At 27.5% G+C, this 13,978-nt stretch overlaps 1 protein-coding gene and 1 pseudogene across 1 annotated transcript; both read left to right on the top strand.

The window, feature by feature from the left end:
* Positions 1 to 2,229: 2,229 nt before the first annotated feature.
* Positions 2,230 to 2,703, top strand: LOC113871471 (annotated as a pseudogene).
* Positions 2,704 to 7,156: 4,453 nt separating this feature from the next.
* On the top strand, positions 7,157 to 7,648 carry LOC113873811. Its single transcript, XM_027512136.1, has 2 exons — positions 7,157 to 7,214; positions 7,335 to 7,648. The coding sequence occupies exons 1-2, from the start codon at positions 7,157 to 7,159 to the stop codon at positions 7,646 to 7,648; spliced, it is 372 nt and encodes a 123-aa protein (XP_027367937.1).
* Positions 7,649 to 13,978: the final 6,330 nt, after the last annotated feature.

Genomic DNA, 13,978 nt, shown 5'->3' with positions numbered 1-13,978 from the left:
TCCGCTGTCTCTCAGGTTTTTTCTCCTCGTATCTTCTTGAGGATTGGAGGTACCGATCTCTCCCCCTTTCGGTGTAACTGGTGGGGTTTGTTTGAACAAATCCTCTAAGGTGCCCACCCTTAATCAAATCTTCAATTTTATCTTTTAGGACCGTGCACTCCCCTGTTGTATGGCCCCTATTGCAATGATATCGGCAAGATTTGCTCTTATTTGCCCGAGAGGGGTGTTGGCGTGCCTGTGCATAGTCAAGATTTCTGTTGCTAGGACCTGATCAAGTACCCTGGATCTGTTAGTGTTGAGTGTGGTGTAGGAGGGGTATTTAGGCCCCCTGGGTGGCCTCTCAGGCTCATCCTTTCTTTTATTTTCTTGTCGGAGTTTGAAAGTTTCTCTTTTATCTATGTTTTTTGAATTGGACCCCTGGTCTATCTGAATTTGATTTCGGTAGTCGACTAATTCTTCTATCTGCATGTACTTTGCTGCTCGACTCCTCAATTCATCCAAATCAGCTGGTGCTTTTTTGCAGATACTGTTAACGAAAGGCCCAGGCTTAAGAGCTGTTGTAAGGTGGTGTATGGCCACGGCTGTTTCCAGATTGTGGATGGTTGTCAAATCGTTCCATAAACGCTCGAAGTGATTCTCTTTTTTCCTGACAAATGTTGACAAGAGCCAGGGATGTCAAGGGGTGAGGTTTGCTTGTGGCGAATTACAAATTGAACCGTCTTGTGAGGGTTGTGAAGAAGTCAATAGATGAGGGAGGGAGTCGGGTGAACCAAGTAAGAGCTGGTCCTCTTAGTGAAGTGGGAAAAATCCTGCACCATAATGAGTCATTCTCTGTGTACAGGCCGACCTGAGTTGTGAAAACATCTAGATGTTCCTCGGGATCAGTTGTGCCATCATATTTTTCTATTTTTAAGCCTCTCCAGTTGTCAAGTAGTTTAGCATCCAAGATATGGTGAGTAAACGGGGTTAGACTCATTACATCATCTCGGTCATTCTTGGTTTCAAATTGCTGAATTAGTCTCGGTTTCTCTTGTAACGCTGAGGACTCCCCCTGATCCTGGGCGAGAGGTGTAGTTTGGGAAGGGGTGTGTATTCTTATTTCTTCTCTTAAGTGGACGTTTTCCCTTCTCAAGACCGAGAGCTCCATGGCATCTTTTTCCCTTTCGTTTTTCATCTCCATCATTTTTGTTTTGAGCTGCATCAACACTGCTAAAAGGACCTCATCAGTTCTTCCTTCCACCAAAAGCTCAGGTGTTGGTTGGGTAGGAGTGATATCTTCTTGTTGTTGCCGAGAAGTTCTCCCCTACTGAACATGTCCGTCCTATTGGCTTTTTGTTAGTACCATATTGATCAAATAGCAAGGCAATCGAGCCTCACGGTGGGTGCCAAAATGTTCCTACTAGGGAAACACTAGTCTTCAAGTTTTTGCTCTAAAGTGATGACGTCCCTTTGACTATCACTGACGTGGGAAGGGTACATTCAAAAGGCACTTCGATGCTGAAGTCAGGATTCGGTTCTGAGCAATAAATGCTATTTAATAATGAAAAGTCAACTCTTTACCTGTACTTCCTACCTTCCTTATATAGGCACTGTTATGAGCTAATGGGCCTGCTGAATCAGCCTTGATTTTGGCCCTTCATTTAAAGTAGATAATATTCTGATTATTACTCTTAATTAGGTTAATTACCTTTTAATCCTGACAAAGTGTATCTGTCCAAACTAGGCCGAATAGGTACTCGATTTTCTTTTCCTACAGGTAGGACCGAGTAGTTCCTTATCCAGTACATTATTTAAATAAACAATGCAAAATGTTAATATATAAATGACTAATAAATCTTTTTTTTTAAAAAAAAATCATATTTTCTAAAAGTTTTACTAAGATTTTTTTTTTTCGATAAATTTTAGTAGCAACACTTATGCTTTATGAGAAAATATTTTTATATTTCAATTTCTTCAAAACTGGTTCACTGCTTCGTTATGACCCACCTCGTTGCAATAATTTTATTTTTGGAGCAAAAAGATAGGGAAAATATTTTGAAAAGAAAAAAAAAAACACGAATTGAAACATGTATTAATTAATTAAGAGAGATTGAATAAATGATTCCATTATACACGTAAAAGTGTCATTAAAGGTTCTTAAAAGCGGGGAAAAAAATAGAGAATAAACATGTCAAACGAGTAACTATTTAATTAGACAATCAAGGGCATACGAGTGAGTCACGAAGAACAATGGCAACAACAGCATTCAAGATCCTTTTTGCCATTCTCTTCCCTACTCTCGTCAACAAAGGTATACTCTTCTTGCTTTAAAATTTCATTTTTTTCACTTCTTGCCTTTCACTGCCCTAACCAAACTTGTAGTTTTCACCATCTCCTTTTTCTGTTTGGCAATGGATTTTCAGAGTCTAGCTCTTGTTCCCTAAACAACATAAACATTGGGTCAACAAGAAGTGGGAGAGAAATACAAGGGAAAAACCTGAGTGGAACGTGGTTGTAATCAACAACTGTTCTTGTATACAGAGGCAGATACAGTTAGCTTGCAGAGGGTTTCAGAGTGCAGAAAGTGGTAGCCCATCAATTCTTTCAAGGCAAGGCGATATCTGCCTCCTAATCAACGGGGCTTGGGATCCTCCCTTTGTGTTGGTGCCCACCACCTCCATTTTAGGTCCTTGTTCCTATGCATTTATTCCAAATAATTCATAAAATAATAATAATAAAACTATCGATACTGTGATTCTGTGAATTAAAGCTTTTTACGGATTTTAGTTTAGATGTCGTGCAAATCAGGAACCTTTCTAATTTCTTTAAAGATTATATATATATTCAATAGTTCAAATGGGGTGAAATTAAGCGTTATTATATTATATTACAGTGCACATATATAATAAAGTAATTAAATTTCAAATTAAAAGATAAAGAGTTTATATATTTTTATTAATGGTTTCTGTTCCCAACAAAGAAATGCCCGTTTATTAGTAACTGCAAGAAACTGCTAGGAAAATATTTTTTTAAAAAATAAAACAAAACAAAATCCTGTAAAAGCAGCTCTAATTTGAATCGAGGAAAATTGTGCACGTCTTTTCAATTTCAATCATTTAAACAAGACGATGTATATAATTAAATAATAATGGGAGGGCATGTTTGACAAGTGTCATTTTATCATTTGTGAAAATGTATGTAAGTGTATTTGTGCATGCTTTAATGTGTGTTGTGTTTCAGTTGCATGTATGCATGTATAACAAGTGTCATTTTGACAGAATTTGTGCTTATTATTTACTTAAATTTATGTAAGATTATATAAAATAGATATCATATTATAAAACAAAATAAATTGGTCTAGCATAAAGATTAAGTAAAATATTTTGTGTTTACTTTTAACTATAATAAATTTTTAATCGAGTTTTCTTGAAAAGTGTTGTATTTACTTTTCTTATAAAAAATCTTTATCATATACTAAAGTTGTTCTTACTTAAATTACAAACTTTATAAATGAAAATAATAAAATTATAATATTATTTAATTTATTATTTGCATTACTGAATTCAAATTTTTATTTAATATAAAATTATCTTCCATAATTTTTAAAGTAAATATTTATTTTTATTTAAAAAATACGCGAAATACTTATTATATTAAAAATTTATAAAAATAACTTCAAACTATCGTCATCATCCTTTTAAAAAAATTATCATATAAAAATAAGTATATTTTTTAATTTATTTTATTTATATAATTAAATGTATAATTAAACTTTAAACTAAGTCAAAATTTTATATATTTACTTACAATTTCAAAAGTTGTTATAAGATTTTTTAACTTTATTTATACTAATTATTTAATAATCTTGTAAAATAATACAAATTTAGTTGAATTAAATAGTATACTTAACATCGAGTTCAAAATAAATTTATAATATATACAAATTAAAATATTAATATATATAATACATTTAATTTTAAGATTAAAATTAAAAAATTATAATATGACATTTAATTATATTAATAAACTAATTATCTTGTTATTAGTACTTAAAATTTTTATAGTAACTTTTATATTTAAAATTTGTAGTTATAAAAGAAATAATTTCTTGTAAGAGGAGCAAGAAATTTGTAGTATTAATTAACTCCTAGTTTATATATATTTAAAGTGTTTTAATTGGGATATTAACATTTTTATTTTTTGATAATTTGTTGAAAATTTTAAACTATAAATTTTTTTTTATTGATATTCAGTAAAAGATGTATTTCTTCTAAAAATATATAAGAAACATAAAAGTAAATATATTTATTAAAAAGTATTTATATTTACTTAGATATAACTAATAATTATGTGTGATGAATATAAATTCAATTTACATATAAATGTGTATAATTTGATTTGGTCAAAATAAAAAATATAGATTAATTTACAAATTTTTACTAAATTTAATTATAAAAAAAAATTGTAATTGTTATAAAAATAATTAAAATTTAATAATCTTAATTTTTTATTATTTATATTTTACTTATTATTAATACTTTAAAATCTCTAAAAAATATATAAATATTTATTACTATTTTTCTTAATATTTTTTAAAATTATGTATAATTTTTTTTATAAATTTTAAAATGTGAACATATATAAATATCAATTTTATGACTTAGTTATATATGGTCTAAATTTATACTGTTATAAGTTAGATTAGTTAAAAAAATTTTGATAGATTTAATATAATTTAATCATATAAAAATAAAATATAATACATAATATTATTTTAAAATAATACAAGTTTATATTTACTTAATAAATTAAGATAGAATATCTTAGTATAAGTTAACGAATAAAATAAAAAATATCAACCTAAAACTTTTATTATTTAATTATTTAATAGTTAAATCTTAATAATTGACATAACTACAAAATAAAAAAATAAAGTAATATAATAGAAAAATATTATTAAATTTTTAAAAATTACATAAATATTACTTATATAATTGAAGATAAAAATTTATTTAATAATATACTAAAAATAAAAAAATAATGTAATATAAGTTAATTTTTTATATGTATTATATTTTGATTATCTTTTTATCAAAAAATTTATTTAATAATATACCATACAAAATAATAATTTTTTAAGTGTGTAAATTTCATTCTAAATATATTTTAATTTTTAAAATATATTTGCAAACATAATTCTGCTGTTATTTAGTCATAACTATTACTAATATTATTTAAAATCCAGTGATTAATGTTAATAATTTTACATATCGTCATAAATATATTTTTTCATGAATTAATTGCATTTATAATGTATTTTATACAATTTTTAATATTTAATGTCTTAATTTTTTAAATAAATTTTGAATTTATATGCATTTTATGTTGTATTTTTTTGAAATATTTGCATTTATCTTTATTTTTCAGATGATGTATGATAATTAATGTCATCAATGTTTCTCATATCAGTTGTATATTCTGTGTATCTGTAAAATTTTGGTTTTCTTATATAAAATCTAATTATTGATCATTTATTCTAATTGAATGGTCGAATAAATTTTGCTCGTCTTTCACTTTCAACTCTTTCTTAGTATCCTTTTCATATTTGTGTGGACCATTTTTATATTATAATTTACTTTTCGAAAAAAATTATTAAATATCACATTTGATTGGATTTTAAGAAATTTATATTGCAACTTATTAAAATACTCTTTATAAAAAATTGAGTGAAAAATATTAACTAATATATTTTGTTAAGCGTTAAGAGGCTAAGTTATTAAAATCAGATTGTAGTTTAATTGGAACCCAATCAGTTCACCAAGATGGTTCAAATGACTGATCGAGGGAAGAAAAAATTGGTTAGTGACGAACCAGAATCGATGAGAGGCAACCAACAAGAACTAATGCAGAAAATTGATTTGAACTTTCCCCTTTTTCTTGTGTCAATTTTTTTAATTTTTATTTCAAGTTTTTAAATAAATAAATACTCATTTATTATATCTTCATACAAATTGTTATTGTCCAATTTTTTTATATAAAACATCTGGCTTATAAAATATCTTATATGATTCTTTTATACTAATTTAAAATTTTGTCTAACTTAATTTTTTTCTTATAAATTTATAATTTTTCTAATATAAAACATATATACCAATAGTTGGCTGGTTTGGTTTAAGTTGTATTCACGTGTTGAATATTCTCAATTTACATAAGATTCAAATTTTTTTAGAAAATCAACAATCCAGGTAAATTTATATATATATATATATATATATATATATATATAACAATTGATTATTGGTTTAACTATAGGTGTATTAATATCTTTATCGATTTTTTTTACTATTGATCTAAGAATAATTCTAAATTTTTCTACATTCTATTTTAAAATTTTTTCAAGTTAATAGACGCATGCATTTTTTTCATCTAACATTTAGTTATAAAATAAGAAGAATAAAACTAAAAAATAAATTGAAAGATATAGCAAATCTCTTGTTATAATTTTAAAAATAATGATTAATTATTATGTATGTCTTTTTTCCTTCAACAAGATTCAAATTATATCAGAAACAAAGTAAATGAATTAAGTCATCCAAATATATTGAGTTGAATTACTGTAAAAACGAAAAGAAATTAAACGCTACATAAATTTTGGTCGCAAACAATGATATTTAATGGGAGATACTAAAAGAAGGACATTTAGTAATAAATATAAATTATTAAATATTAGAACAGTTTTTGTTAATATAATTATTATTTTAAAAATAAATTATTAATATAAACATTGAAAGCTTATACTAATTATAATATGATATATTATATATGCACTGAAAATAATAGCTTGTAAGAATATTAACATATATTATCAATACATTTAATGTCAGTATTATGTATTTGTACAAATAATTAAAGTTTATATCAATAAATTTGTTTGACTAAAATATATTAACAAAAATTATCTTGATGATTATTTTTTAAGTGAAAGATAGTGGAAAAGATTTTGAAAATCCGATTAAATGATCCCATTATATACATGGAAAAGTGCCAATAAAAGTTTCTTATAAAATCAGGGAAGAAAAAAACTTGCCAAAAGTTGTTGATTGGTCAAAATAACTATTTAATTAGACAAACTATATAATTACACAACCAAGGCCATATGAGTGAGTCACAAAGGACAATGGCAACAGTCTTTAAGATCCTTTCTGCAATTCTCTTCCTTACTCTTGTCAACAAAGGTATACTCTTTCTGCTTTAAAATTTCATTTTTTCACTTCTTGCCTTTCACTATCCTAACCAAACTTCTAGTGTGTGGATTTCACCATCTCCTTTTTCTGTTTGATCCAATGGATTTTCAGGGTCTAGTTCTTGTTCCCTAAACAACATAAACATTGGGTCAACGAGAAGTGGGAGAGAGATACAAGGGAAACCTGAGTGGAACGTGGTTGTAATCAACAACTGTTCTTGTATACAGAGGCAGATACAGTTAGCTTGCAGAGGGTTTCAGAGTGCAGAAAGTGTTAGCCCATCAATTCTTTCAAAGGAAGGTGATAGCTGTCTCCTTATCAATGGCAATCCTTTGAGCCCCTTCGCTACTGTTCGCTTCTCCTATGCTTGGGATCCTCCCTTTGTGTTGGTGCCCACTAGCTCCATTTTAGGTCCTTGTTCCTAAGGATTTATTCAAAAAATTCATGAAATTATAAACTAATAATACTGCGTATTAAAGCATTCTATGGATTTTATTTGAAATGTCATGGATATCAGGAACCTTTGAACTTTCTTTAAAGATGATTAATATATATATATATATATTGTATGCTAAATTTGACTTTTATAATGCATGTAATAAAGTAACTAATTTTCAAACCGTAACATAGAAAGCATGTATATATTTTTATTGGTGGTTTTTGTTCTTTGAAGGAAATAATACCCTTTATTAGTGACCGCAGAGGCTGCTAATGAAAAGAATTTATTAAAAATAAAATAAAATTTTGTAATAACTGATTCTCGTTTGAACCATTATTCAAGAGGGAACAATTCCACTTAATTATTTAACAATTAGAGTGCTTTAACTTATATGACATTACATTTGTTCATTCAATTTAGAAAAATATAAATAATAATTTGTGTTCATCTTTTTTTTTTTTTTTTTGCTATTAAAAGGAGCTAAAACGCCCAAAAAATAGAATTACACATTAAAACAAGAATTACATATTTCAACCGAATCGAGACTCAAAAAAATGATTAAAGAAGGGGGACTCTTCTCAAAATAAATGGTGTGCTCAGGAAAATCTAATCCCATTTTAGCAAAAAAATCAGTACACTTATTCCCCTCTCTAAAAATATGTTTAAACCTGATAAACAGAATATTTTTTAACAAACTCCTAATTCAGAAATGACATTAAACATCGAGTGATTACAACAATGGATATTCAAAACTAATTGTAAAACTTCCTTAGAGTCAGTTTCTATCCAAACAAGCTGGACATTCTTCTGGACCACTAATTGTAGTCCAAATAAAATACCCCACAATTTAGTAGATAGGGGGGAGCAGAAGCTTAAACCCCTATAAAACCCAGCTATCAATTGACCATGGCAATTTCTAATTAAATCGCCACATCCAGAAATTTTGTGAGCTTGGGAGACAGCACCATCCACGTTTAGCTTTAGGTGACCAGAAGGAGGAGACCATATATCTTGAGAACAAATATCCATCCTATCAACATTTGTTTTGAATTTATCCCTGTAACAAGAAATCAAATACTCAAAGTCATGACGAATTCTTTGATTAAAAGCACTTGGAGTATCAAGAGAAGAGTTGAAGATAGCATTATTCCTTTCCTTCCAAAGGTGCCAAACAATAATACCAAAAATTTTGCTCCAACAAGGAAAATTATTAAACTTAGGATTAGATAAATTATTAAACAACCAATCAGACAAACCCATACTAAAAAAAGATGCCCAATTATTAGGTAAAATGTAATAATACCAGACTTTTTTTGCAAACCAACAATCTCTAAGAACATGCATAACTGACTCAGGAGCAACATTACATCTAGAGCAAAGGGGAGAATTACTCATACCTCTTTTGCTTCTTTCCTCATTTGTTAATAACCTGCCATGAGACACTTTCCATAAAAAGAAGACAATTCTGGGAGGACCATCCTATTTCCAGATTAAATTGAAAATGTTCTTACTTAAGACAGAATACTTATCAGTATTATTAAAAAAGGAATAAGCAGTTTTTATAGAAAATAAACCATCACTCGATATGTTCCAAAACACAAGATCCTGACCTCTACTAACATCTGGGGGTTTGACCTGAGCTATAGCATCACAAATGTGAGGAGGAAGCATGTTCCTAATTCTGGACCAATCCCAACTACCTTGGACAGAGAAGAAGGCCACATGTATATCATGGTCCTCCTCCGGAATAGAACACAAGGCATACAAAGGTAGGTTCTGAATATATAGTATCCAATTGTCCCCCCAAAACTTGGTAGATAAGCCATCACTAACCACCCAACCCAGTCCTTTAGAAAAAATATCCCAGTCAACAATTATATTTTTCCACAGATAGGAGGGCTTACTGCCTAAACTAGGTTTCTTCCCTATACAAAATCTATATTTGTGATACATTACCTGGGCCCATAACTCATGAGGGGACTTAATCAATCTCCAAAGTAATTTCATCATGTAAGCTCTATTAAGTAGAGAAAGATCCCTGAAGCCCAAACCCTCATCACTCTTGGGCTTACAAATTTTATCCCATTTAATTAAGTGACATTTCCTCTTACCTAAAGATCTTCATATAAAATTCTTACATATACTATTAATTTCCTTATAAACAATGTTAAGGATAATCATAGTTTGCATAAGATAGGAAGGGATACTCATTAGGCAAGATTGAATAAGAGTGACCCTCCCAGCCAAGAATAAAGTATTCATTTTCCATAAAGTAAGCTTCTTTCTAAGTTTATCAATGATGAAAGCAAAATCTTTTCTACCTAGTTTTTTATTACTAATAGGGATACCTAGGTATTTACCAAAGCTTGGAGAACTTCTAATACCTAAACAATTACTAATATTTTGTATAAGAGCAGAGTCAGTGTTATTAGAAAAAAATTATGGAGGACTTCCCTTTATTAATTGAAAGGCCAGAAGCTATATAAAACTCAATGAGGACCTCATGGATAATATTAGCTTGGTTGAGGTCAGCCTTTACTACTAAAATTATGTCATCAGCAAAAAATAAGTGAGAAATTTTTGGGCCATGATTACTGAAAGAAAAGGGAACCCATTCTTGATTAGCAATCTTATCTTGGATTAAATGGCTCAATCTTTCTAAACAGAGCACAAAAATATAGCGGAAAATGGGATCTCCCTACCTAATACCTCTTTCAGGACTAAATGTATGGGTACTACTGTTATTCTAGTTAATGAACATAGAAGAAGTGGATATACATTGATAAATCAGATTGACAAAATCAGCCCTTAGGCCAATTTTATGGAGAGTATTGACAATAAAATCCCATCTAAGTCTATCATAGGCTTTCTCTAAATCAATTTTAATAATCATATAATCACTCCTGCTTTTTAATTTAGTAGTTGAATGCAAGAGTTCCTGAAGTATTAGGACATTATCTATGCCTTGTCTCCCTGGAATAAAGCTAGTTTGATTGGCAAACACCAGATTGTTTAGGGTTCCCCTAATTCTATTAGCCAGTAATTTTGTAATTATTTTATAACTCATATTGCACAGGGATATAGGTCTAAAATTTTTAATATGTTCAGGGTTATCTATTTTCGGAATAAGAGTAATAGCAGTATCATTCACTGTAGCTATTTTTTTTAGATTATGAAAAATATCTTGAACAAAATTAAAGATGAAGGGAGTCAATAAATTCCATTAACTTTTAAAAAAATTGCATGCAGCCCATCTGGACTAGGAAATTTGTAGTTCCCTATGCTAAATAAGGAAGCTTTTACTTCTTCCATGGACACACTACAACCTATCTTTATCGCACTCCCTAAGGGGAGGAAAAGATAAAGTACAAGTTAGGTCAGCAAAGTGAGATTCAGGAACATAGTATAAATTTTTAAAAAACTCCAGGGCCATAGATTGTAATTTAAAGGGATCAAACTCCCAATCACCCTTGTCATTTTTAAGGGCTTCTATCAAATTCTTATGTCTCCTAATGACAACAGCCTTATGAAAAAAATTGTTATTTCTATCTCCTAACCTAATCCAATTTGCTCTAAAATGATGATACCAATATATTTCTTCATGGTCCAATATTTGTTGATACTCTTTCCAATATGTATGTTCATCTTTGTTGTATATAAATACGAATACAAATATTAGGTATGATATGATATAATACGTAATATGTTAAAATTTTAAAATATCAGGATGCGGGTACGAGAAAATATATATTAAGTAAAATATATTTATATTTATGTATGTTATGTTGAGTATTTTATTATAATTTTGAGCAAATCTTTGTTAAATAATAATTTTTAAAAGTAAAAAATCTTAAAAAAATCTATAAAATATTAAAAATATCAAACTAATAATTAAATAACATAAGTATTGCAAATGTTAAAATTGACAAGATAAGATATATATCACGTACAAATACGAACATACATATATTATGATTTTGAAGTATTGGTGCAATAAAAGTGTACATATTACAACTAATATCCATTTTTTATTTTTTATTTCTTTTTTTACGAGACCTATCAATTTTAATAGTTCGAATAAAATGATATATATAACTAAATAATAATGTCAGTGTATGTATGTCACGTATAAAGTAAATAAGAGCATATATGACAAGTGTCATTTATGAAAAAGTGAGATAGATATGTTTGTGTGGATGTTAGACAGGTGCCATTTGTAAAAAAGTGTGTGACAATTGTCATCGTGAGAAAATTTAGATTTATTATTTGATTAGATAAAATCATGTAAAATTTCATATTATAACACAAAACTACCACGTGAATCAACTAGTAGAAAATTGTTTTAACTTAAGTTATGGTCTTGAGTTTAAATTTTACTGTTTGTCGCCTATAATAATCCTACCCAACTAAAATAGAGAAAAAAATTTGTTGTTCATAATAAGTCTCACCCAAGCGAAATTTTGTTGTTCATAAAAAACTAAATGATTATTAACAACATTTTGGCATTAGCTATAATTTATTTTTTGTAATTTTTTTTACATAAGTTATCATGCATATAATTTATCATTTTATCTTCAAAATAAAACTTAAAATCATACCTCAAGCTTCAAGGTTTTATTTAGTATAACTTTTTTATATTTTTTAACAAATAATTAAAATAGCATTTCAACCAAAATTTTGGATGATATTTTAATTAAAAGAAAGTTTTAGAGAGATATGAATTTGATTTGGAGTGTGAAAAAAAAAGAAATTAGAAAAGAAATAAAAAAAAGTTATCATTCCGTTCAAGTAAGTTTGGCATTGGCTATAAAATGTTTTTTTAACAAATAAAACAATATTTCAAGCAAAATTTTGGATGTTAAGAAAAATTAGAAAAAAAGTACTTTAATTAGAAGACAAATTTTAGAGAAATAAACTTGTTTTGGAACATGGAGAAAAAGGATTTAAAAAATTAAAAAAGAAAAATTAAATTTATCACAATTCTAAATTAATTTGTTTGTCCTTAATCATTTTTGAAAACCTAACACAAATTTATTAAAGTAATTCAAAGGATTATGCATTTCAATTAAATTCTATGTTTTTTTTTATGTCTGTTTAATAAAAATCATCACTTATTAATACTTCAAAGATTGATTTCATGAAAAATACTTGACAGTTGCTATAGAAAATAAAATATGTATTTAGCATTTAAATATGCTTTTAAGTATTTATTAAGGTGTTATTTCCACTCTTATTGCCATTTACTTAAAAAGTTATTATCATAGACTTAATAATATTTTAAAGCAATGTTAACCTCAATTCTTAGGATTGAGAATAATCAATTAATAATATTCAAAATTTATTAAAAAAATATTTATTTTATTTTTATAACTTTAATACAATAATTATATATTTTTTTATAAAAAAATTTTATTTGTAAATACTTAAAACTTAGTCCTAATAGATGAGGTTAACAAAACCCGATTTTAAAATCTCCATCGCTGCATAAAATACATTATGAGGACTTTTTTGATTGGTGATAATGAAGCTTAGTTAAGGATATGTTTATAAGGAATTGCAAGCTCAATCACTAAAAATACATTATTTTTTAGATTAAAGAGATCTTAAATTAAAGTTTAGATTCTGAAAAATAATCATTAAACATTATTCTCGTCCAATCATTTCTTTTTTGTCTTCTTCTCATTTAATTCTCAAAATTTTTATACATTTCACTTTTTTAACTTGTATGCATTTCAATTTTTTTCTACATTTTTCATTCATTTTTTTTTTTATTTCATTTCAACCTACTTTCCTTTCAACATTTTTTATTTAATTTTTTTTATAATAATGCATTGTGCTACATTTGTTTTTAGCTTCAATCTTCCACACCAAACTTAAAATGATTACTTGTATTCAAGAAATATGGAATCAACCTCATACTTAATTTTAAACCTTATTATATAATGACAAAAATATACAACTAATTTCAAAGATTAGGTTTATTGGGCTTAAGTAGTTGGTAATAAAATAAGGTCTCAATCATATTTGTATACACATGAAGTGCAATTTTGATAAAGAATTAAATCAAATTTTGAAGTGAAACTCAAACAAGTGATGTTTAAATACACAATATTGAAGTAATGCATGGAGACTCTAATATCTCACATTTAACAACAATCGTGAATTGAGTGAATGATATTCATTTACACATAAACATTAAAAAATAGCAAATTCGATCAAAGTTCCTCAATTAATCCACCAAATACAGCACTTTAAAATAAATATCATATGCATGAATCAATGTGTATTTTCTATGATTATGCATATAATGAATTTT

The sequence above is a fragment of the Abrus precatorius genome, unplaced genomic scaffold (assembly GCF_003935025.1).
Source record: "Abrus precatorius isolate BTA unplaced genomic scaffold, Abrus_2018 Scaffold7, whole genome shotgun sequence".
Taxonomy (NCBI): Eukaryota; Viridiplantae; Streptophyta; class Magnoliopsida; order Fabales; family Fabaceae; genus Abrus; species Abrus precatorius.
Note: the sequence above shows the minus strand (reverse complement) of the source record. Positions and strands in the feature narration are given on the sequence as shown.

Bases quoted from the DNA above. Each gene is read 5' to 3' on its own strand.
- LOC113873811 (XM_027512136.1), top strand. From the start codon at position 7,157: ATGGCAACAGTCTTTAAGATCCTTTCTGCAATTCTCTTCCTTACTCTT. The intron at 7,215-7,334 runs GTATACTCTTTC...ATGGATTTTCAG, and splicing joins CCTTACTCTTGTCAACAAAG to GGTCTAGTTCTTGTTCCCTA.